Source organism: Topomyia yanbarensis, chromosome 2 (assembly GCF_030247195.1).
Source record: "Topomyia yanbarensis strain Yona2022 chromosome 2, ASM3024719v1, whole genome shotgun sequence".
In the NCBI taxonomy this organism is placed as follows: domain Eukaryota; kingdom Metazoa; phylum Arthropoda; class Insecta; order Diptera; family Culicidae; genus Topomyia; species Topomyia yanbarensis.
In genome coordinates, this window is record NC_080671.1 from 12,811,785 (window position 1) to 12,834,840 (window position 23,056).

The 23,056-nt window shown below is 43.2% G+C and overlaps 2 protein-coding genes across 2 annotated transcripts; one reads left to right on the forward strand and one right to left on the reverse strand.

The window, feature by feature from the left end:
* The first annotated feature begins 1,835 nt into the window (after nt 1-1,835).
* Nucleotides 1,836-17,490, forward strand: LOC131678651 (E3 ubiquitin-protein ligase RNF123). Its single transcript, XM_058958893.1, has 11 exons — nt 1,836-2,067; nt 2,143-2,380; nt 2,440-3,630; nt 3,693-3,996; nt 4,049-4,139; nt 4,199-4,556; nt 4,623-5,390; nt 5,456-5,644; nt 16,296-16,755; nt 16,816-16,993; nt 17,057-17,490. The coding sequence occupies exons 1-11, from the start codon at nt 1,970-1,972 to the stop codon at nt 17,265-17,267; spliced, it is 4,086 nt and encodes a 1,361-aa protein (XP_058814876.1). The 5' UTR covers nt 1,836-1,969; the 3' UTR covers nt 17,268-17,490.
* LOC131678652 (splicing factor 45) lies at nt 17,430-19,027 on the reverse strand. Its single transcript, XM_058958895.1, has 4 exons — nt 18,786-19,027; nt 18,223-18,722; nt 17,878-18,163; nt 17,430-17,804 (listed from the first exon to the last, which is right to left on the reverse strand). Exons 1-4 carry the CDS (start codon nt 18,930-18,932, stop codon nt 17,535-17,537), a joined length of 1,203 nt encoding a protein of 400 aa, XP_058814878.1. The 5' UTR covers nt 18,933-19,027; the 3' UTR covers nt 17,430-17,534.
* Nucleotides 19,028-23,056: the final 4,029 nt, after the last annotated feature.

Below are 23,056 nucleotides of genomic sequence, written 5' to 3' on the forward strand. Positions count from 1 at the left end.
ATATCTCTATCCGCAGATCCTGTGCCAAGATTTTAATGGAAAACATGAAAATTCGATTTGTTGTGATTTATAATTTATTAATTAATCGCACTGTAACCTGTTGGTTTTACCATTACTCAGGTCAAGGATAGCTGCATTTGGCAGTAGGCCTTTTTCAAATGGCTAGAAATTTCTTACTTCAACGAATTATGTACAAGAAAAGTCAAAATATTAAATGTAACAGAGTATTGCATAATGATGACATAAATAAATAAAAAATGACAGCTGAGCGAGCGTGTTTACAAGGCGTTATTCTGGTTGCAGGTAAAAACTGGAAAATCCAACCAGTGACAATCGTTTTTTCTCTTGTTTAGTGCTAATCCATGATGTCGGAAGTAGAGCGCTGTATAGCGCAAAATTGTACGAATACAGAGCACTACGTCCGACGTGATTCCATTGTTTAAAATTAGAGAAAATACGATTGTCGCTGTTAGGATTTTCCAATTTTCAACTGCAAACAGAATAATATTTAGCAGCGAACCGAACCAAGTGTTTCATACTATGATCGATTCAACAAAAAATTCAGACTATATAAACAAGCTCTCTGAACTGTCAAAAAGTGAGGTTAAACATTTTCATGCAAGTTCTACAGCGAGAGCTTCACTTTAGTTTGTTTACATTACCAATGAATTTTGTACCGCGACTCACCACTTCATTTGCAGCGTTGCCAAGAACTCAAGCAAAAATATACAAAACAGTGCTGCCCATACACACATTTTGAGTCCCACCATTCTTGCAAAGGTGAAAAAAATATTCAACATTCTTGCATTTTTCAAATTTTAAAAAATCATTAAAAAATCACGACATCTCTTTAAAGTCTTACTTCAACGGAAATATTCTTAAAATTGTGAAATCTTTCGATTAAAAATAAGAAAAAATGGGGTTAGGTCGGACGAGAAAGGTCTATTGAACCAAACAAATATGTGAGTAGCAACATAGTTCCAAGTGTTCTCAAAGTACTTCAGATTTCAATAGTATAACAAATTGCCGAGAAAAAGTACGTTCTGGGAAATGGTACTTTCCGGGAAATAGTATTCCGGGAAATGATATTCCGGGAAATAGTAGATTCCGGGAAATGGTTTTCCGGGAAATGGTTTTCCGGGAAACGACATACAATCGTATTACTCATATATGAGGTGCAATTATTATGTACGAAGGTCATTCCCTAATAAACATCTTTTGATTCAAGAGCCTAACGACCTGTTCATCCAAACAATATGTGGAATCGTTGCACTATATGCGTTAAAATTCGTGTATAATATTTTTTTTATTAGGGTTGCTAACCAATTCTTGTCATAAAAAAGTGAAATTCTTGCGTTGTTTTGAAAATATTTAGGAAAAACTGAAAATGGCCAAATGTTGTAACTCCATTGCAATCTGGATTTACTCCGGGGTCGTCGATCCCAATGCAATTTTTATGGCATTTTTAGAAATTGGAATAATTTCCAGTTCTTTTGCAAGAAAATGCTTCAAAGTCGAATAAACAGAAAAAAGTTAAGGCCAGTTAAACGTCGATTTTAATGTAGCGTTGGTTTATAATTTTGTAAACGATATGATGGAGGAATTCCGGAATTTCGATATTACTTTCTGTTCGGGAACTTCGTGCAATAGCTTTTTAAAATCCATTTAAAGTACCATTGTTTAAGTTTGAAAACTTCTTAAAATTGACTATTGATGGTTTACAGTGTAAGAAAAAGAAATGCTTGCTGTGTGAGATATGCTGTCACTTTTCTCTCGCATTCATTTTACATCGTTCGTAAACAAATTGATGAGTGATGAGAATTTTCAGTGCAAAGCATAATTTTTTGCATTCATTAACATCTGTGACCCCTGACGCGTATACCATACATCATTTTGGCCTTCTGACAAAATATTAAATTGTGATGCCTGTAAATAAAATGTGATTGTTCACTGACTAGCGAGTTGCGGAATGGACTTTGCAAGTGTTATTTCCAACATTTTCGGTGGAGTATGTCCGGTTTCGCTATTGCAAGGTTCCGAGGAGGATAGCTCCTCGGTATTTTCTGGGTAATCTATTAGGCCATCGTGTTACGTGTTACGAATGTAAGCAGTTCAATCAATCACCATGTTATTTTTCCTCAGGTACTTGGCCAAAGTTGATACCTGGTTGGAAAATAAACTTCAAAGTCATTCGTTTGATGAGGCAGCGAAGGAGAACGAAGTCACTGAGGGACGTTTGGGTCCTAAACGCACTATCTTTGATGTGACGGAGGATAGTTCCATTTTAGTGTCGAAGGATAAATTGACCTTGCAATCCCAGAACGCATTCTCGACTGTGAAAGCGAATTGCTGTATTTACTCGGGTCGATGGATGTACGAGGTGAGTGAGAATGGTTTCGATTCAATTAAGGCGTGATAATTTATAAGACGTAATTATAGGTTCAGCTACGGTCAAAAGGTGTGATGCAGATTGGGTGGTGCTCTGCTCACTGTAAATTCACCCAGGATACGGGAGTCGGTGATACTCGCTACAGTTATGGCCTCGATGGAAGCAAGCAACGAATTTGGCATGTCCACACACAAAAATATGGCCCATTTTGGCGGTCAGGTGATATATTTGGTGTTTGCATTGACATGGATGAAGGAAAAATTGAGTACTATCGGAATGGTGCGGCTCTTGGAGAAGCATTTAAGGATATTGAACGAGGACCAGGACTGGCACTGTACCCAGCCGTATCTCTGGCTTTCAATGATAGTCTTACTGCCAATTTCGGTGGATCTCCGCTTAAATACCCTATCAAAGGATATTGTCCTTTGCAGGAACCGCCCAATGTTTTTCTATTTCAAGCAGATTGTCTTTTGCAGTATTTAGTTAATCTTTCCGGTATTATTTCTCGCCATTCCCCGAATGACCTAAACGCAACCTGTTCCCAAACGATTCCTTTGACATTTGAAACCATTTATATGCTGATTGCATCGATGTTGATTGAGAAAATAGCTCCACTACTGGCTAATTCCTATGTCGTTGAAGATAAAGTCTTCAAATACATAAAAGGAATGTGTGTTTTGCGAAGCAACACCAAAAATGAACCACCCACTCAACCCGGTTTTCCGGAGAGTACCCTCGGAACATTCCTCACCCTTCTCTGGACATACCTGGAGCTGGAGGAGATGAAACTTTTCCTTAAAAAGTTGCTCAATTTTCTCGCTAATACGTACAAGGAAACTCCAGTGGATTTGGAATATGAAAAACAGAGAAAAATCATTGTCATTCTTACCTGCATCTGCCAGCATCCACAAACGCGGAAGTATCTATTGGAGTACAAATTTTTCAAGAAAAACTGTCTGCCACTATTTTTGTACACTAAGCCTCCGGACGAATCAACCCTGGAACAGCTCCTGCCAGACGATACCATTTGGACGGAAGGATTGGGTGGATCCCGGGAGCTCTATTTGGCCGCATGTGACCGATTGAAAGCGCACACGAGTGTGCTTTATACGCTGCAGAAGAATTTGATACTTATTTTGCTCAACAATAGTGACGGTACAAACAAAGGTTCTCCATCGAGTCGGCGTATTTTCGTCACCAAACTGCGCAAGTTTGTGATGGATAACAATGCTGAGATGAGGGTAAGTTTGGCAAAAATCCGTTACAAAAAAATAAGCAATATATATTGACATCTCATTTACAGGGTCTCTTTTCTTCTTCGACCCAACCAGCAATTGGTTTATCGTTTCTTTGTGCACTGTTGGACGTGGCACGTACACTGTGGAATGAAGAAGTCGTAGCCAATAGTGAAGACACCTCAGCACCACCGTACATCGACTATCGATTTTTCTATGATGGAACTTTTAAATATACGAACATCGATCGTATTGGTGGCGTTCTGTCGTATCTGAGGAAACATTTTCGCACCCAACTCGTTGAAAGGTTGGGCGAGGATCATCCGAGTCTGACGGCCATTGATCAACAATCAGATCTTCGGAATGAAATAGGTACTGGTAAAACTATCAAATTAAAGGAAACAAATTGATAATTATTTTTTAGCTGCTTTTAATGCATTTCTGGATTCTGCAATGTTCTTGATATCTGGTGGACCAAATGCAACGTATTCTTTGGTGTCGAGAGCGGCCTCAAAGTAAGCCTACATTTTTAAATAGCGCAATACATGTTAAATGATTCCAATCAATTCTTCAGCGTTGCTTCGGAAGTTCATCAACACGGAGAGTCTTCGCTGGGATCCAACCGAACTGCTACTGGTGGACCGATCAACGGTGGAAATATGGATGTACGTCTGTCGATCTGTGATCTGCTCGATTGTTCAGTTATTTTCTATTATGCTGTCGCTCATAAATACGTAATCATGATTGCCGATCTAAGGGATAACATTTGCCACCTGTCGGATATTTTGGTCGAAACCAAGACCAACTGCGACGATGTCGTGCACAATCTGGACGAACTGAAGCGCTCCAGTGATGGCGGGTTCAGCAAAACCCACGAAGAATTGGTGCACGAACTGGACTCGCGGTTTGGCCAACGGAAAAGTATATTTGCTGTGAGTGAGATGTTTTCTATTGTTTATTAGTTTAATTAAGTATGAATCATTTTTTACTGAATCTAGAAACGCTCAATGGAACTAGCTCGGAAGCAAGCTTGGTATCGTTCGGTTGCTCTCGGAAGTCACCGCCGAAACCTGCTCTGCTGGTTGATGGGAATAATTTGTGAAACTCTACAACGCTTCAGCCAAGACGATGTCCTCTTTTCATTTTTACCGGAAACCTACGTGAACGTCGTCCCAGTATTGCTGGATACTATCCTCGACTTCAGCTTTCACGACACTGCCTTACAGCACGATTTGTCCGCGGATAGTTCGTTGATTAATGCAGCAGCTGAATTTCTGGCCCAGCATCTGGCCGATTCTCGTGTGATTTTGGCATCCTGTAAGGATGCTCTAATACAGGCTCTTGGATCCTTGACATGTCATGAGGCCGGAATCCGTTCGCTGGAACAAGCATCGCCTAAAAGTCAACTAGCGTTCATCAGAGCTTTACTCAGACCGTACGAGAATAGAGCCTGGGGACAAAGTAACTGGTTATTGCTCAGATTTTGGTTAGGGGATGGTTTTGCCTACCGGGAATCGAGAGCACCGTGCGTTTGGCAGGCCGGCAAAAAGCAGACACGGTCCCTTGGGTTGTATCGCAGCAGGGCTAAGAATGGAACACATACTGGGCTGCTACACCTGATTGCTCCGGCTTGTCCTTCCAGTCATTTTCAGCGAATGATCAGCAAGATGCTGAGCAAGGATGAACCGTACTGTACTACGTTTTTGAATTCGGTTCTTTCGCAGCTGAATTGGGCATTTTCGGAGTTTATTCACATTCTACAAGATGTAATATGAAATGTTTACCGTGTCTATGGAAAAAGTATTTTTTGATTATTTATGGAACATTGCAGATACAAAATGTTTCCCTGCGAGAAGAACAGCACATGATCGAGACAAAGCAGCTGAAAATTTGTTCGATGTGTTTCGAGCTGACCGTTTCGTTGATGCGTGCCCTGGAGATGATTGTGACCATTAATCCTGGTTTGTTGCAGGACGCATCCCGTGCCAATAGTGAAATTATTCTAGGTCGAATCTGTCAGGTAAGATAATATGGAATATAATTTTGATATCATTTTACTTAAATTGTCTGTAGCAAATGAGTAGTAAATATTTTTAGTTGTGTTAAGACAGGTATAGAATTGTTCACTCCATTCTGGATGACTAAAAGTCATAATCGAAACTGTTTGCTCAAAGATATTTGTGGGTTGGATATTTCCAATTGGTAGCTCTATTTGAATTTAACCCTTAAATGCGCAATGTTGTTTTAAAACAACATTGCGAAAACCATCTCAAAATTATCATAGTAACGTATTAAAACTGTTAGACAATTTTCAGAAAATTTGAAAAAAAAATTGCTTTGCGCCTTTAAGGGTTAAAGCTTTATCACAAGCGAGGATATCACAATAGTTACAAAACCGTAGATCAATATCGACCAGAATTAGTAAAAGGGTTCTACAGCCATCACCCGAATCACGTTCGCCCGAATGTTATCATCCCCATTGACCATTTATCTCGAATGGAACATTTACACCAATGTTATACAACCCGAATAGACCACCGGCCATTCATTACCCAGAGGACATTAAACATCACATAAAATTGTATGTACCAGGAATCCTACTTTTTATAACGCGAAATTGCAAGGGGTTCCAGACCATTGTTCGTTATGTGATGTAAAATTGCGCCGATGACTGTGCCCGAATTGTCGACGTTCAGGACTAGTTTTGCTTTTGAAGAAGAATTCCATTCGCTAGTTTTGCTTGCATTGTTCGTATACTGCTTCGTACCATGCTTACTCGTATTCTCAGCGAGCATTGTCTGGAGTTTTTCTGATTTATGTCTGTTCGGGGAATAAAGTGTATAAAAATTTCGGTTGTTTGTCCCGAAAAATCCAGGATGGCTTAATTCTCTCCGGCGTAATTAGGTGGCCCAGAAACTTTATTGGCTGTTTAACCAATCCGGTATTTCCGCCCAATATGACATGCCTTTGAAGGATTTGATATGAATTCTACAATCCGAGGGTCATATATTTTAACTCATAACGGTATGCACGTAGTTAATCTGTGCGCGAAAAGACGTGCAAGATGTAAGATGTTCAAGAAATCTTAGATGTGATGATGGAGATAACCCAGCTTAATCTCAATCATTGCGACATTGCACGGCAACTGGTGTGGCAGTCAACAATAGAAACAAAGTGCGACGTTGCAATTATTGCAGAGTGGATAGTTCAGGGATGGTGGCAATCCAAGTGATGAGCGGTTCCCCTGTCCGAGACGTGATGGATAGCACGCATGAAGGTTTCGTGATCGTCAGGAGAAGATTTTAACGCTTGGGCCGTTGAGTGGGGTAGCAGGCTGACCAACGCAAGAGTTTACCGCCTGTTAGAAGCCCTGCCGAAGCTGGGCTGATGGCTGTGCATCGAATGTGTAGTCCCTAGACTTGCTCAGAAATTGGTAGCCGTCGCATATACGCTAAAGGGTACTCATTCATTGAGTGGGGGGTGGAGGGACGGATCAACCAACACACATGCAAGCACCGATGTTGCAACTCAAGTTTAGGCGGGCAAAGTGGAAACTCTCACTGTAGGTTGCTCACAAGCCCTGCACTGAACCAAAATTCTAGCTGACAAACAACGACGAAGGCTGGTAACTCCTTTTGAGCTCGAAACCGAATATCAAAACCTGGGATGTACGTTGCCAATAATGACCAACCAGAATCACCTGCCGCGATTGATGTTCGGCCTTTCGCGTACCACCAGTCCACTTCAAACAAAGCGGCTTTCTAGGTCCTTCGATGCCAAGCTCGTCTGCCAGGCTTTGTACCATCAGGGTTAGTTCGGACCCGTCATCGATAATTGCGTAGGTTTTAACCTCCTTCTCCGGCCCATACAATATAACTGGAACGATGCGAAACAGTACTGCCGACTGTCCTTGATGAAGATTGCAGCTTGGCTCCGGTCGTTTCTGCCCTGAAGGAAGCGCGGTTGGCTTCAACGTCGAGGGTTCTGTGTATTTGATGTCCGGATTGTGAAGGAGAGGATGGTGTAGGTATGTGCGCCCGTTCACTCCGCATTGGTTCTGCTGTTTGCAGGAGCCGTTATGCTTGCGAAGACACTTACGGCATAGTTTGCACTCCTTTACTGTCGCCCACTTCGAGTCGTAGCTGAAACCCTCGAATCTGCTGCATCGTGCAACAGTTGAACAGTTATCCCTGCATACTACACACTGGTCATTAGTGGGATCCCTAGTTACAGTCAACTTTGGCTTTCTGGATGACTCTAGCGGTTTCGCATCGCCGGAGTCGGATCCGGAATGGAAGTTCAGGAAGCCGTCCTTCTTGGTCGTTCGATTTCGCTGATCATGACCTGGCGAAGCCATCACTGTGCTAGCATCTTCTGCTACGGTGTACAGCCACATACTGAAATCAGCGAGATTCGGGATCGGGATACTACGAGCAAATCTTGCCCAGTCTAGCTTCAGGGATGACGGTAGACGATCAACCAGCTCGTATCGGAGAGATGCGTTGAAAATAAAATCATCGATTTCGCAGGCACGGACCGTCGCAACTAAATTCTTCACCGTCAATGCAAAATTAACCACCGTCTCGAGCTTCTCCACGTTTGGTGTCGGAAGGCTTCTACATGTATGTCTACAACATTTGACGGGTGACGCAGCGCGCATCTTACTGCATCCAGTGCCTTTCCTTTCAGACACTTCCGCAGTCTAAGCATGTTCTCTTCATTTGTGAACCCGCACATTTGCGTAGATGGATTGAACATAGCGTAAAATAGTGTCCAGTCCTCCAATGAACCGTCGAACTCAGGAATATCCCTTGAAACTGCTTGCCGCGCTGCAATCTGGCTTCGGTTGAGAACGCACACTGTCTCGTCGGGGATTGTCGCTTCTTCATCTCGTGGCGAGTGATCAAGTCGTATCGGTGTTGATCGCTGACCCGGGACGAAGGTATCGTGTCCCGTCTGGATACCGTGATTCGTCGAAGAGGTGAGCACCGGTCTAGAATTCGTCTGCGGTCGATCCTGTGGCAGATAATGCGATGCATGATTCGGGAAGCCACCACCCAGTCTGCCGAAAATGACGGTCTAGCTTGAATGTGCATTTGGGCGAACTCGAAGGCTGACGGCTTTCGTGTCGGTTGATGAAAGTAGGCTTCTGGGATTACTGAAGGCAAAATCGTAGGACGGATGTAGGGTTGCAGCTGGGCAAGCGGAGCAGAACGAGTTACAATCTTGTCTTCAGTTCGTATACCGCAATTCTTCGAAGGGATGAGCAATGCCCTAGGACTCGTGGGCGGTCGATCCCGTGATGATAATTGCGACGCATGTTGCGCGTGGGCACCCCACCCAGTTGAATTCCGCTGGAAACGGCTGTCTGGGGTGGATGTTCATTGGAGCGAACTCTAAAACTGGCGGCCCTCGTGTTGACTGCTGAAAGGCTTCTGGTATTGAAGGAGGTATGGCCGGCATTCTGCTGTCAGGTTGCAAATGGACGAGTGGACCAGAGCGAGTTGAAGTTAGGTGAAGCTGGTGCATATGGTCGTGATGCTGCAGCGCATGTGGTGCTAAAGGAGACGCAAACGACTGACCCGCTTGATGTTGCTGTTGCGCCAGCTGCATCTGAAGACATACTTGAGTGGAAGTATCACGCTGCTTGGTACAATTCGCTGGTGGACTTCGAATCTGCTGGACGACATCCAGAGCTTGGTGTTCCTCGAGCTTATCCGAGATGTTCGGTATTTGCCCATTTGCCTCCTCTGCAGCTAATCCGGAATCTTCAGCTTCACCGACACGTTCCGTTTCGGCTAACCAATCCTCTATCTTCGAAGCATTGTCTCGTTCGTTGATTCCTGTCACTGATGACGTTTCGCTACCGTATTCCTTTAGAACCTCGTACCTTCGTTCACGTTTCTCCATCTCGAACTCTTCCTCGAGCCTTCGAAGTTCGAGTTCTCGCAACCGCCTTGTTTCACTTCGAGCAGATCCACCCTTGCTCTTGGAGCCAGCCGATGGCGCCTTGTTTTCCGACAAAGACGGATGTCGATGCTGTTGTTCGATCTTTCGGCTGATAGCGGGAGGGACGAAACTCGTCTTACAGCAGTGCAAACCCAGCTAACGTTGGCGATATCCTCCGTAACCTTAACACATACGAAGTGAAACCACTTATCGCAACCATCACACTGCACCATTTCGTCATTATCGCGCTCTTCACAGAACTGACACTGATAGTCCCGAGCTCTACGAGTTTCGCGCAACGGATTTCGCCTAGCACTATTCCCGGAACCAACATTGACTGTATTTATTTGCCCGTATCCTCGGGATTGAATGTTATGGGCAACGTCAGCATTTACCTGTCTTCCGATGCTGGGAGGGAAGAACCTGTGACCTTTCTCGCTGCAGTCAGTGCAACGATACTGCTTCCAACTCCTCTTGTATATACTGGAGCTTGTATGTTCGGTACGGAACTGGACGATTTCTTCGACATCGTAAAATAATTTTTTAAACTGTTGCGGAGACAACGAGCTGGATCCAAATTAAGTAATTTATTCTACGATGATAGAAATACAAATTAAAAAATTCCTACAATATAGATTTTAGTTATACATAGAATGTTCAATAATTTCATTTTGCTTCATACTTTTAGTGATCCAGCTACGACTCAAATAATCTGGCAACACAGTCTGTTCCGAACACCTGTTTCCTATCATAATTATCATTAGTCTATGTTGCACTCGAACCTTGAAAAAATTCTTACCTTCCAATATCACTATTTGGCGGTAAATTAGTTTACCAAATGTGCCTCGTATCTGTTTTTGACCTAATCCAATAATAACATTAACATAAACGTATTATTTCTTTAGCACAATTCTCACCTAGTTTAAAGGTACTGCTCACTAGTTGTAAGTCTAGGTTTAAGCTACAAATTTAGTTTAAAAGATATAAGATAAATGGTGTAGGTATAAGAATGCGATAAGCAACAAAATTAGTATTAATTCATAAATTAGTTCACTTTTAGCTCTAGTATGTAAGTATTAGAAATGGATTTTTTTGCTGATTGTTGTTTTGTTTTTGTCAGTGCCCTTTCTACTCGTGTTGGGTAGGGACATTCGTTAGTGCACGCAGACACATCGAGCCGATACACGGTAAACTGAATGTACCTAATTAGGTGTGGTTGAAGACGGGGCGTAGTCAACACCTACCGTAACTAACTCGAAGTACACTTCGATAACATGATATTGGATTTATTCCTATCTACAACATCTATCATTTCTTAACCTAGTGACGTCACTTAGTTCTACTTGCGTTTTTCTTTGATTTATGGTTGGCGTTTTTTGCTGCTCTCCAGAGAGGGTTCCCGGACGAAGGTCGACTGCTCGTGGCGATTGATGCCCGTGCTGAATTTTGACGTACCTTAGTGGGACTTCATTCACGTTGGGTTTCCCGAGTGTAATCACAGCGACGGTGATGCGAAACGTTCAGCAGGCTGCAGGTTGCTGTAGCCTTGCCGAGATGGAATTGATCACGTGGAGACGGGTCAAATTCCACGCGCCGATGCTCTCGTATTTGTAGCGTCCTGAGAGCCGTGGATTTTCTGTCCGAGTTGAATCCAATTCGCCGCGGTAGAGGACGATACCATGAAGCTTCTTGGGTTATCTTCAATGTGAATAGAATGGCATGCGGACATGTGTCCTAAGCCCAAGATAAAAAGGTTCACTGGGATTAGCAATTATGCCACAATTACATAATTTACTTCAACAACTGTACATATTTTAACACTAACCCAAAATTTTTATTATTTTAACGTAGTATGTAGAACACTCCTTTATTTTATTCCTAGACTCTGTTTTAGCTACAATTAGAATGAACATTAGTAACCCCGTACACCACTTTTCTAAAAAACCTAACCTATATTAAATTTATAACCGTCGCGCACTTCCTATTTCGTTGAAACTCACGGACAGAAAGAAGGTTCAGTGACTTGGCTGAGCGTATTAAAGCGCGATCAGTGAGTCGGATTCGGAAAAATAACGACATTGCTCGGACTTTGACAAGTAATGTGTTTCCACTCAGCAGCCGTTATTTGGTCGCTTCACCCGTGGACTGTCCTAGGCGACCGATACCCTAACCCGCTGTAAACAAATACCGCTCTTGCTAGAATGCGACTGTGAGTACCTTCGGTGGTAAAGACGCTGAATCCCTCTGGACAAAGACTCGCCATCTCTATCTTATTCTTATTATCTATCAGTAAGCGTCATTCCAATCGAGCAGTAGACTTGTCAAATGCACACAATCTGAAGAAAATCGCTTCGAATCCTTCTGGTACGAGGGCCATTGACAGGTCTCGTGCTCCACTGGAATGACACTGACAGATAAATGGTAAACAAACGATTGACGTGTCGAGTCTTTATCCAGAGGGATTCAACGTCGTTATTCGGTGATATTGAGAGAGGATTTGCTAGTCAAAGTATGGGTCGGACTTAGTGACTGGGAACTCACAAGCAATTTTAGGGCTCGTTTCATTCTGGCAGAGCCAACCATTTGGAATGGTAACCGACGGTTACAAAGGTTCCGCAAGCACATTTCCTAAAGACGGCCGGGAATCCATCATCGACATAACATTCTGCAGCGCATTGCTGATGGATAACTTGAATTGGCGAGTTAGTGAGCAGTACACACATAGCGACAACCAGGCGATCCACTACACCATTGGTCGGTGGAATTGCCAGCCCATGGGGCAATGCTTACCGTGTCGTTGTGGTCAGGATTAAGGATCCAATGACACCAGTCGAAATGTGTGCTCTGACAAAATGAAAATTATCGTGGAGGGCCTTTTCCCAAAACACGATCTAACCGCATGGCCGCCTACACCTTACATTAATGCAGACGGTGGAAATGCTGGTGACAATCGAATCTAACGATGAGCTCAGTATAGTAGCGAAAGGGTTGAAAGCGAAAGAAGCTCCCGATCCGGACGGTATGCCTAACTTGGCACTGAAGACCGCGATCCTGGCGTTTACGGACATGTTCATGATATTTCTACAGAAGTGCCTGGATGAGGGCCTCTTTCCGGATAGATGAAAGTTTCAGAAGCTGCGGTGTTGCTACACAGGCTGACGATCTACGCTGAAAGTGAGAACGTACTATCCCAGAGGAAGTTTGGATTCCGTAAAGGAATCTCAACGGTGGACGACATCTGCACAATCATAGCGAGCGCGCAGAAAGCATTGACACAACAGAGGAATAATCGCTATTGCGCCGTGGTTGCGATCGACATTAGGAACGCGTTCAACAGCGCTAGCTCGATCGTTATCGCCGTAGCGCTGCGCAAAATGCGGGTCCCGGACTACTTGTGAAAGGTTTTGAAAACTTACTTTCAGAACCGGGGGCAGAGGTTGTCCTGATGATAACCGGTAAGACCCTCGAGAAGGTGGAGATATTGACAGCAGAGACAATAGGCATCGTGGAAACTTGGATTGCTGACCAAGGTACAGATGGCTCACCACAAGACGGAAGTAGTGCAGATCAGCAACCGTAAATAACCAGCGCGTGCGTGCGTTGAACGACCTGGGTGTGATGAACGACGATCGGTTAAATTACAACGGCCATATCGACTAAGTATGTGAGAAGGCTGCGAAGACAACAAACGCATTGGCATGGATCATGCCGAACAAGATGCAGCACGAGACATCTCCTGGCGGGTGTCTTATCCTCAATATTGAGGTATGGCGTACCTCAAACTCGTGAGTTGCTGCGCTGAATTCAAAGTGGAACTGGACGAAATTGACAAGCATGTTTTGTCTAATGGCTGTTCGTGTCGAGAGTGCGTACAGAACGATATCGTTGGAGCCGGGTAATTGCCGGGATGTTCCCCATCTGCATCGCTCTGGCTGATGACGTGGAATGCTACCAGCGGAGGAATGCACGAAATACAAGGAGACTGGTCAGAGTGGACTCGTTGGCTAAGTGGCAGAAAGAGTGTGTGAACGTGTAAGAGATACCGGCATAGTTACAAATATTTAAATTCCCTGAATAAAAAATGTTCATATTCAACCGCATTCATTTTCAATATTCAGTGACGCAAGTGGAAACGTCAAACGAAAAACTACTTTCTTTCGTTTTTGATTATTGCACGAATCGAACGTGCTGCTATGAATCAAACCCATCAAAGTAGGCCTTGTGCCTTGTATGTAAGCGATGATACTTATTATGGTATCAGGTTCATTTTCAGCTGTCAAAAAAGAGCTTCTATTGTGCCTTGCAGGATAATCGCTCGATATGCGATTATATGAAAGCTCAATTGAGATAGGCGCGTGACAGCCGCCTATATAAATGTATAGGCAGCTTTTTCCTTGAAGCGAAAAGCACACAGCTGGCAGAAAAATAAAGCTCCACTGAAATCTGCTTGCGGAGCAACTGCGGCTATATTTGATGCGCCTTTCAGACGCCCGCAATGTGAGATTTTATTATAAGCGCGACAATATTATTGAATACTTTACGCTGACGTCACAAATGAACTCAGTGTTCATTTTTGACAGTTCGCTTGTACTGTTTACATTTTACATCTTTACTATTTTCTTCGAGCGAATCTAGTCGTCCACGAATTTTTCTAAGTCCATGTAAACAGTACAAGCGAACTGTCAAGAAAAGTGAGGTTAACTGTGCCAGTAAAGAACCTAATTTATAACTCTGAACACCGGAACATGGGGTTTTCGAATGTCCTGAGTATGAAGAAATTCAGAGGGGTGTGACAGTTGACAATATTGTCGAAGAGATGTGCCCCGATGAGCATATCTGGGATGCTGTCAACAGAGTAGTTACACCGCCGGGGATTAGAGCGAGTAGATTGCGTCGAACAACTAGCAGTTGGTCGTTGGGTCGCCAGTGAACCGGAAGCTATGCTCCACCCGGAACCGCGGGACAGACCTCAGCACCTACTGGCTGGCCCGTTGAGTATGCAAGGTCTACTGCTGGGGACTAGATTGAGTAGATCGGGACGAAGCGGAGAGCTCACGGAAACGAACATCGGTATAGGGAGAAATTTATCACCAGGGAATTCACAGTAGAATAGATTCACCGCCGTGGATTACACGATTACATCGTGACACAATGGGAGCTAATTGGCTTACTAAACACATACAGGAGAGTCGTAAAAGTGAGGCACTATCACGTCCAACAATTCGGCGATCAGTAGTAGTAAAAAGCGACTGCTAGTGAGTGTCTCCCCATCAGTGCTCAGAAACGCAGGGCGGGTGTTTAAGCGCGTATCGAACTATCTCGTCAGTGGCAGCCTACGTGATAGCTGGAACGATTCCCATAAACCTTCTACTCGAATAAGATAGCAAGTAGTATAGGGATCGAGAGTCCGCAAACGAGCCTGGGCTGATATCTTAAGCAAGTGGCAACATCAGTGGGATAACGCTGTAAACAGTAAATGGACTATGCCTGTTGGTGTTGATGAACAGAGCGCACGACGAAGTGAACTTCTACATGACGCAGTTCTTGTCTGGTCATCGCTGTTTCAAAAAGTGTCTAAACAGGTTCGGCTACGCGAGATCGCCGTTCCGCATCGCGTGCGGTGATGCAGAGGAAACATCCGAGCACGTAGTATTGGAATGCTCGCGATTCAAGCACGAACAAAACGAAATGAGAACCATTGTCGGTACGGATGTCAACATGACATTGTCCAAAGAATGTGTGCGGACGAAAAAATATGGGACCCGGTGAACAAAACAGCCGTTCAGATCATGTCAGCGTTGCAACAATGATGACGGGAGGAGCAACGACCAGCAACGTAGCCATGCAGGGCTTCGAGTCGTCAAGACACCGATGAACAGGAAGTTACACTCCAACCGGAATCATCGGACCGTCGTTGGCACTCGACAAGTCAGACTGTTGAAGAGAGATAACGGAGACCAGCGGGCGCAACCGGAGTAGGCTAGATCCACCGCCGGGGACTAGACTGAGTGCAGGTATCGTTGACAAATGTCGTAGAGGCACATGAGTACCGGAGGTCATCCTTCACCCGGAATCGTAGGACTGACCTCGACACCTAACCGACTAGTATAGAGATAACGGTTTCGAGAGAACTTCCGACGTCGGAAAATGTCTCCGTCGGAGTGGGCTAGGCACACCGCCGGCGACTAGTTCGAGTAGAGCGTGAGTTAGCACCGGTAAGTGGTCGTCGGGGCGTCTGTGAACTGGAACTCGTCCTCCACCAAGAATCGCTGGACTGACTTCGGTATCTGCCCGAGTAGTATCTGTTTCGAAAGTAGAGGTAGGAATGATCCACTTTCGGGGACTATTCCAAGTAGTCCGTAGTGAATCGCCGGATTGAATCATCGGGGCACCAGTGAACCGGAAGCCACCCTCCAATTTTTATCATCATCAAAATACCTTTCCCTCCATCCACTTGCTCTCGTGTGTTTTGTCTTTGCCGCGTTTATGATCAGTCCAATTCGCTTTGCTTCAACCTTCAGCCGGTTGTATGCCCATGTCGATAAAAAACTGCATGATTTCGAAACGTTCATTCCAACTAAAGATTTTGATCAATACACGAGTAAGTCGTTGTTACTGCACTTAATTTCAGTAAGAATATGTAATGTTGGATATGCCATTCCCTTTGGGGAGATAACAGCATATCGAAACTGCTACCTCAACTAATTATCTACTGATTCCAGCTCGCCATCCAAGTTCTCTCCCGGGTTACCGTTCCGCCCGGATGTTTCCAACACGTCATGGACCTATGCTTGCCGGATCTGAGCAATGTAACTCACTTTGCGATCATTAGTGCAGCCGTCGGTATTCTGTTGGCTTTGATGAAAAATGAACTGGGCAGTGATGGAAGCAGTAGTTCGAGTAACGCCGATATCACCGTTACGAAAATTCCGCGGGTCAGCAAACACCTGTTGACGGATACTAGTTTTCACATTACTAGTTTGGAGTTTGCACTGGGTGAAATAAAGACGCCAATCGCTACGACAACCCATGAAGCTCCCAGAGGAAATTTCGACCCAAAAATGAGGGCTCATATTGACCCACTGACGAACGAGGTGCGAGTTCCTTCTCCCTTCCGGGCGATTGTCGGTGTAAAAGAGATTGTACCCGATCCTCCAATCATCAAATTCAACATGGCGGATTGTAAGCATGCATAGTTAATTGTTTGTAAAACGGTATAAACTGTTTTTTTTTAAATTCCAGATCCAAACCACGTAACCGACGAAGAATTGTGTCGCGTAAGACGTCTGATTGAAATTCTTCAACTCAGACAGACCCTACTGTCAGAAATCACCGTATTCTCTGAAGAATCGTTGTGTCCCATCTGCTATGCTAAACAAAATTCAGCCGTTTTTGAACCATGTCAACACCAGTCTTGCGAGTAAGTTTGGCGTACTTCTGACGATTTGATCGTTGGCGTTTAATTTTAACATATTCGTTTCAGAAATTGCATTATTCAGCATCTGATGAACAGCAAGCTCTGCTTCTACTGCAAACTGTTGATCGTTAAGGTAGAACGTGCAGACGGAATTGTCATTTACGAGAATAGCGTCCCGCTCAAGACTCCCTCATTACCGCAGATAACGAGCAGTTCTTCGCAGATCGATGTCTCCGTCGATGAAAACGATGGACCCAGTAGTAGTGTTCGGTCGTAAAATCACTAGCCATTTTACATTATTCATTCTAGCCATCTGCTTGACGCCACCATGAACGAATCTAGTCAAAATCGCTAAACGCACCTAGCTTAGATATCGAATCGACCCATCCCATTGACTTTGGACGAAGTGCCATTGCAAATGATTATAAAGACATTTTTATACGTTCTTATATTTGCTTGATGCTTTTTATCCAAATGAATTTACACGTTTCATTGTAAAACATTATTCACTTTCTTCCGAAATGTCCGTTTGTTTCGTTATGATTTAGAGCAGATCCATGTTATCAAACCTTTCCTGACTGTAAAATCCGGCTCGAACTTGACGACCCCCAAAGAATCTACCATTTAAATCAACCACCGCTTTGATGGCACTTTCCATTCGTTTGAACTCAACAAAGATTCGAACAGCTTCTTCCGGGACGACATTGGGAATTTCATTGATCACAACCGTGACCACATCGCCATATTTAGTGTTACACTCGTCTTTAACCTCTGGTTCCAGTTCGTCGTCTACGTCTCCAGGTCCGACCATGTTCTAAGAAAAAAAAATAAATTGTCCATTCACAATATTCTATTAAAATAATCTAAAGTTCAGTTAAAATACGTACCCTCAGCAAAACAACTTTACTAGGAGACTTCATAATTTCCGTAATTGATGGTTCATTGGCCATCAACGCTTCCTGTGACGGAGCGGGAATGACTTCGTCGAAATTTGGCAAACTAATATCTTTTTCATGCACGATACGACCGCCCCGTTTGGATGTTTTCTCAACCTGCAAGGCCATGGACATACCTTGCTCTTGCTTGCCCAGACCTTGCCCATCCTTGAATCCATATTTAGCCATGATTTTAGCGGCAACCGAACTTCCGCCGTAGGCAGTAAGTTGAGTCATTCTGTAAATATTGGAAATAGGGACACTTTCATATACTTTTAACGCTACAACTGTACTTACTTGGCTCCCTCGGGAATCTGCGCAATTGACTCCTGCAGCGAAGCAGGAGGTGCAATAGCCGCTCCGCTAGCTCTTTGCTGCGCTGGCACGAATTCATCTTCGTCTTCGGAGGTCGGACGACCAGCAAAACCACTCTTTTTTGCATTGGGACCATCTCCATCGTTATGTCCTCCTCCGGAGTTCATCTTGTTAAGGTTGATGCCACGCTTATACTCTCTTCTATTCCGATAGTTATTTTGCGGTGCTTTAACAACAGGATCTTTTGGCTTTCGATCCTTGGCCAATTTTTCGTACTCATTTGGCCATAGCGGATCGTACTCGTCAACTACATCCCAACTGTATGCACCACCACCAGAGCTAGAGCTGTTCACATTAGGAATTGCAGTCGTAATTGTGACCGACTTCGTTTTGTTATCCTGTGCAGAATGGCTGCCGGACGGTCCACCGAACAAATCAAAATTTTCCTTTTTCGCTTTCAAATTCACCACCGGTGTTAGGACCTTCAAGAAACAGTCGCCTTCAAAATATGCTCAAGGTGAAAATTCAACGCAAAATATACTCACTGGTTTCCGCAATGTATTCTTAGGGGGAATGATTGGTTGGGTGGCTTTTTTCGCCTGCAGTTGTGTTTGAAGTAACTTTATACCTGATGACCAACCGGCCACCTTGTCTGGACCCTGCTTGGTATCGAGGTCATCGTATAAAGCCATTTCTGTGGCCTAAATCAAGAACACGATCACAATAAATATATTTCACTTACGCGTTGAGGGTTGGTTGACTGTGAAGTATTTTTCTGGTTCTGGTTTCGTTTGACAAGCCGAACATAAATTGACAGTAGCGCCGCCGTGATGTCAGTTTTGAAACTTGTCATCGAGGGGTGCTTTGCAGCATGTTTGGAAGAAATCGTGTGTAATTGCGGGTAATAAAACCACCCGACTATGCACTGAGAAACAAAAATATGCATATATAGCTAGGCGGCAGCTAGCATACCTTCTATTCTCGGTTCTTTTATTCTGCTGTGATTTTTATGCATTTTCTAGCATATACTTCAAGTAAGCATTCAACGAGTGGATAGACAGAATATGTCCAATGCATAAAATTTACAGCAGAAGAAACGAGAGGCAGATAGAAAAGTATGCTATCGATGCATAAAAAACGTTCTGCGTGTAGAAATTAACAATATTATTGCGTACTTCCCACTAACCTGGACTCCGCACTTTCAAAATGCGAGTGGTCAAACTGCTACTTAAAACTGCGAACTGTCAAAACACATGTATTTCAAGCGATGTTATTCTCACAGACAGGCCGGTCGAAATAACCAGTGTATGAGAAGAATTTGTTAGAAGAATGTTAAGTACAGTCGTAATTCGCTGGTTGGGCCACAGCCCGAGCAGGTTTGAGTGCATCGTATTGAACATACCTGCATATTTTGAATGTAATTAAAGTAATTAAGACTACTTCTGTTATACTTAAAATATTTAATGTAATTAATGTCTTTTTACAAGTACTTGAAAGTATTTAAAGTACATAAAAGCAGTCCTCAAAATATTTTGCGAATCTAGGGCATGTTCAGGAGTGTTTCAGTTCTAAAATCAAAATTTTGATAGTTCTATAATATAAAACTAAAAATTTTGAAACTAGAACTTGCTGTCCCCAGCAGCAGTTTTAGCGTTCTATTCAGTTTATAATTCGTGTCTCGCCATGCCTTCAGCGTTACTGCATTCAAATTTATTTTTCGTCAGTCTATTGGGTCCAAGTCTCTGGGCTGAGTAATCTCAATGTATTTAAGCACAGTTCAAAACGTGTTTTAAAATCAGCAACAAATAGAACGGCTGTGCGAAACAATAAAACGAAATGCTCTGCTGGGGATGCGAATCTTTCAGTTCAGTTTCAGTTCTACTTTGAAACTCCTATATAAAATAAAACGCTCCTGAGCAGTAAAAAAGATCTGTTCTTAAAAACTTTCCAGTGTAAGTAGCGGTTTGTGCACTTCTTGGGTTCTTGTTTGCCCGGCGGACCCTTATTGTCAGGGCGGCCTAGGCGCTTCTACCAAGACTTTTGGATTTTCGTATGCTAACAATAAAATGTACACAAACAATTAAAGAAATTTACCGAATTTATTTACACCAACTCTCCCTTGTGGCCGTTCGTTGTCCAAACTGATCCTGCTGGTAGGAAGGCGACGGTTTCATCCAACCGGCCGGGACCACAACGGCTGAGTTCTCCCTTTTCCGTTGGCTGCTCCGGCAGCGGTCCTTTGCGGTTAGCTAGGGAGGTGAGCTTGGCTCGTTTGTTGGAATCTCCCTAGCAATGTTGGCGACGAATCTCCGGTCGTCTCCTTGACGTTTAACTTATCCTTTAATGGCGTATCGACACCGCTTTTACGTGTGTCTGAACCAAGGGCCGGCACTCTTCGATGGATTTAACTGACCGTCACACGCGCACACTTTACTTCACTGGCAATAGTGGCGGAAGACTGTCCCGAAAAGGATTTGATGATTCGGGCGTCTGACAATAACTGTGGTTCGTCACTAACTACTTATCCCTGCGATGGTCGCCTTCCACCCGACCAAAACAAAAAACGACAAACCGCCTCGGTGCATAGCTGTCATCGCCCTTGCAGCATAACCAGCAGCCAATTTAATAGCCAAAGGAGAACGGTGACCTAATTAATTCCTATGTTATTTATACAGAAATATGAACAAAATTTTCTACACCTAACTAGACCAACAGAATCGTTCACAAAAGCTAAAACTAACAAAATTCACAAGAACAAGTGAACGTTCATAAGGAACAGTGGCGAGCATTGTTACATAAATAATACACTCTACGGAGAGAGTACGCACAAATAGGTATATTTCCATCCAGTGCTAAATTGTTACCGTCATGGGTTACACCAGGAATTAAATTACAGTCATTTGTCATGTACTTTTTAAATATTGGCGGTACTTAATGTACTTTATAGTACTCAACGGTACTCAAAGTACTATTAGCACTGCGTCATATTGAAGGTTAAGTGCTTGTCTCTCGCCACAGCCTCTGTCCGACTAACAATATTGATTCGCTAGTTGCACCGACTGACAAATGTCAAAAATTCTTCAAAGAAGACAACTAAAAAGTGGTTCAGCTAAAAAGGTGACCCAGTCAGTTGTTAGCTACTGATGAGGAGAATCCGAAACACAAAAAATATGACTTAATTTTAGTTAGGTTATGCACCTATGCATAAATACAGAGGTTTACCCCAATTTAGAATTTGTATTAGTCCATATAATGTTCTAGAGCATTTATATGACGTAAATAATCTAGAAGGAAACCAATGATGATAAAACTGTTTTTAAGGGGCCTTTCACAAATCAAACGGTGCTATAGTGATTTTGTATTTTTTCAGTGACCTAGTATAGGTTGCCCCTAATAAACATCTTATGATCCAAGAGTCTAACGACCTGTTCAGGGTATAATCCAAACTATATGTGGAATCGTATATTTTTTTTTATTAGGGATGTGGATCTCGCCCAATGCAACACAAGACAATTTTTGAAAAATGTATACCCTCAATATCTTGATTTATGGCAAAAATGACCATTTATCGGGACTTTCGGCATTAAATCGAATCGTACTTCACTCACCGTGGATTGCCACTTTGATATTCTGGTTGCAGTTGAAAATCGAAAAATTAACTTGTGCCTTTCGTGTTTTTGCCTATTTGCAGAGTTGGCAACTAAAGCGCATCTTGTGTACATGTTAGAGAATCAACTTGCGCATCATCTACACCAGTTGCGCTTTAGTTCTACACGCTGAAAATAGGAGAAAAATCGAAAGGCGCAAGTTCACTATTTCGATTTTCAACTGCAACCAGAATATATCCAATGGAGAGGCCTACTCAAGTCCAGTGATATCAGACTCAGAGAAACGACAGCGCTGATCAGGGAAAAACGATGTCAAACAGGTCTTTCTTTTTTCTGTTTCTTTCCTCAATAAACAGGAAATACAGGAATTATTCCCAGCCTTAAAATGCCAATTCTGTAACCAGACAACCCACTACGGAAAAACATGCGCCGAAGCAAATAGTCAAAACTCATCTACTACTGCCAACTCAAACAAGCAGCCACCGACACTTACAGATAAACCAAAAACAACGACCCAATTAACCAATAATGAAGGAACAATGACCACGACAACCGCTCCCAAACCAAAAACTAGCATCATCAATAAAGAAGCAATTACCAGTGAAGATGGATTTACAGCAGTTACTCGTATAAACAAGAAACAAATAAGAACCTCTGACCGTGAGCAGCTAGAAAACAGTACCGATGATAACATAGACGTGAACGTTAACGCGAGAGAAGGCAGACTGAATGACCGTCATGCTGCGACGGATAAGACAACTAATGCTTCACCGCCACGAAAAAGAATCTCAACACGTAGCAGCAAACTGCGTCAACAAGATCTGGCAGAGAGACATTCTTAGTATTTTTAGTTATACTTATTGTAAAAAATTAAGAGCTCAGTTGTGCTAACGCATTGAGCCGTGTCAAATAAACCTATTGAAAAAAAAAGTTCAAGATTTGCGGCTCGGTGCACGTAATTAGCGAGAATCGACGAACTTCAGTCATGATGATTTAACATCGGTTTTTTTCGTATGTGTATGTTAACTTCGATCCTCCAGAAAAAAGTAATAGTTGGTGAAGGAAAAGATTTTAAATTTAAAATTTCTGATTGATGGCTTGATAGCGCTGATAAAGGCTAATTTGTTTTCCAAGGAAAATGTTCTCTGGGTGGGAGATTTTTGTACCAATTGGCTCCCGTTACTAGCACGGAGCTGTGTAAACTAATT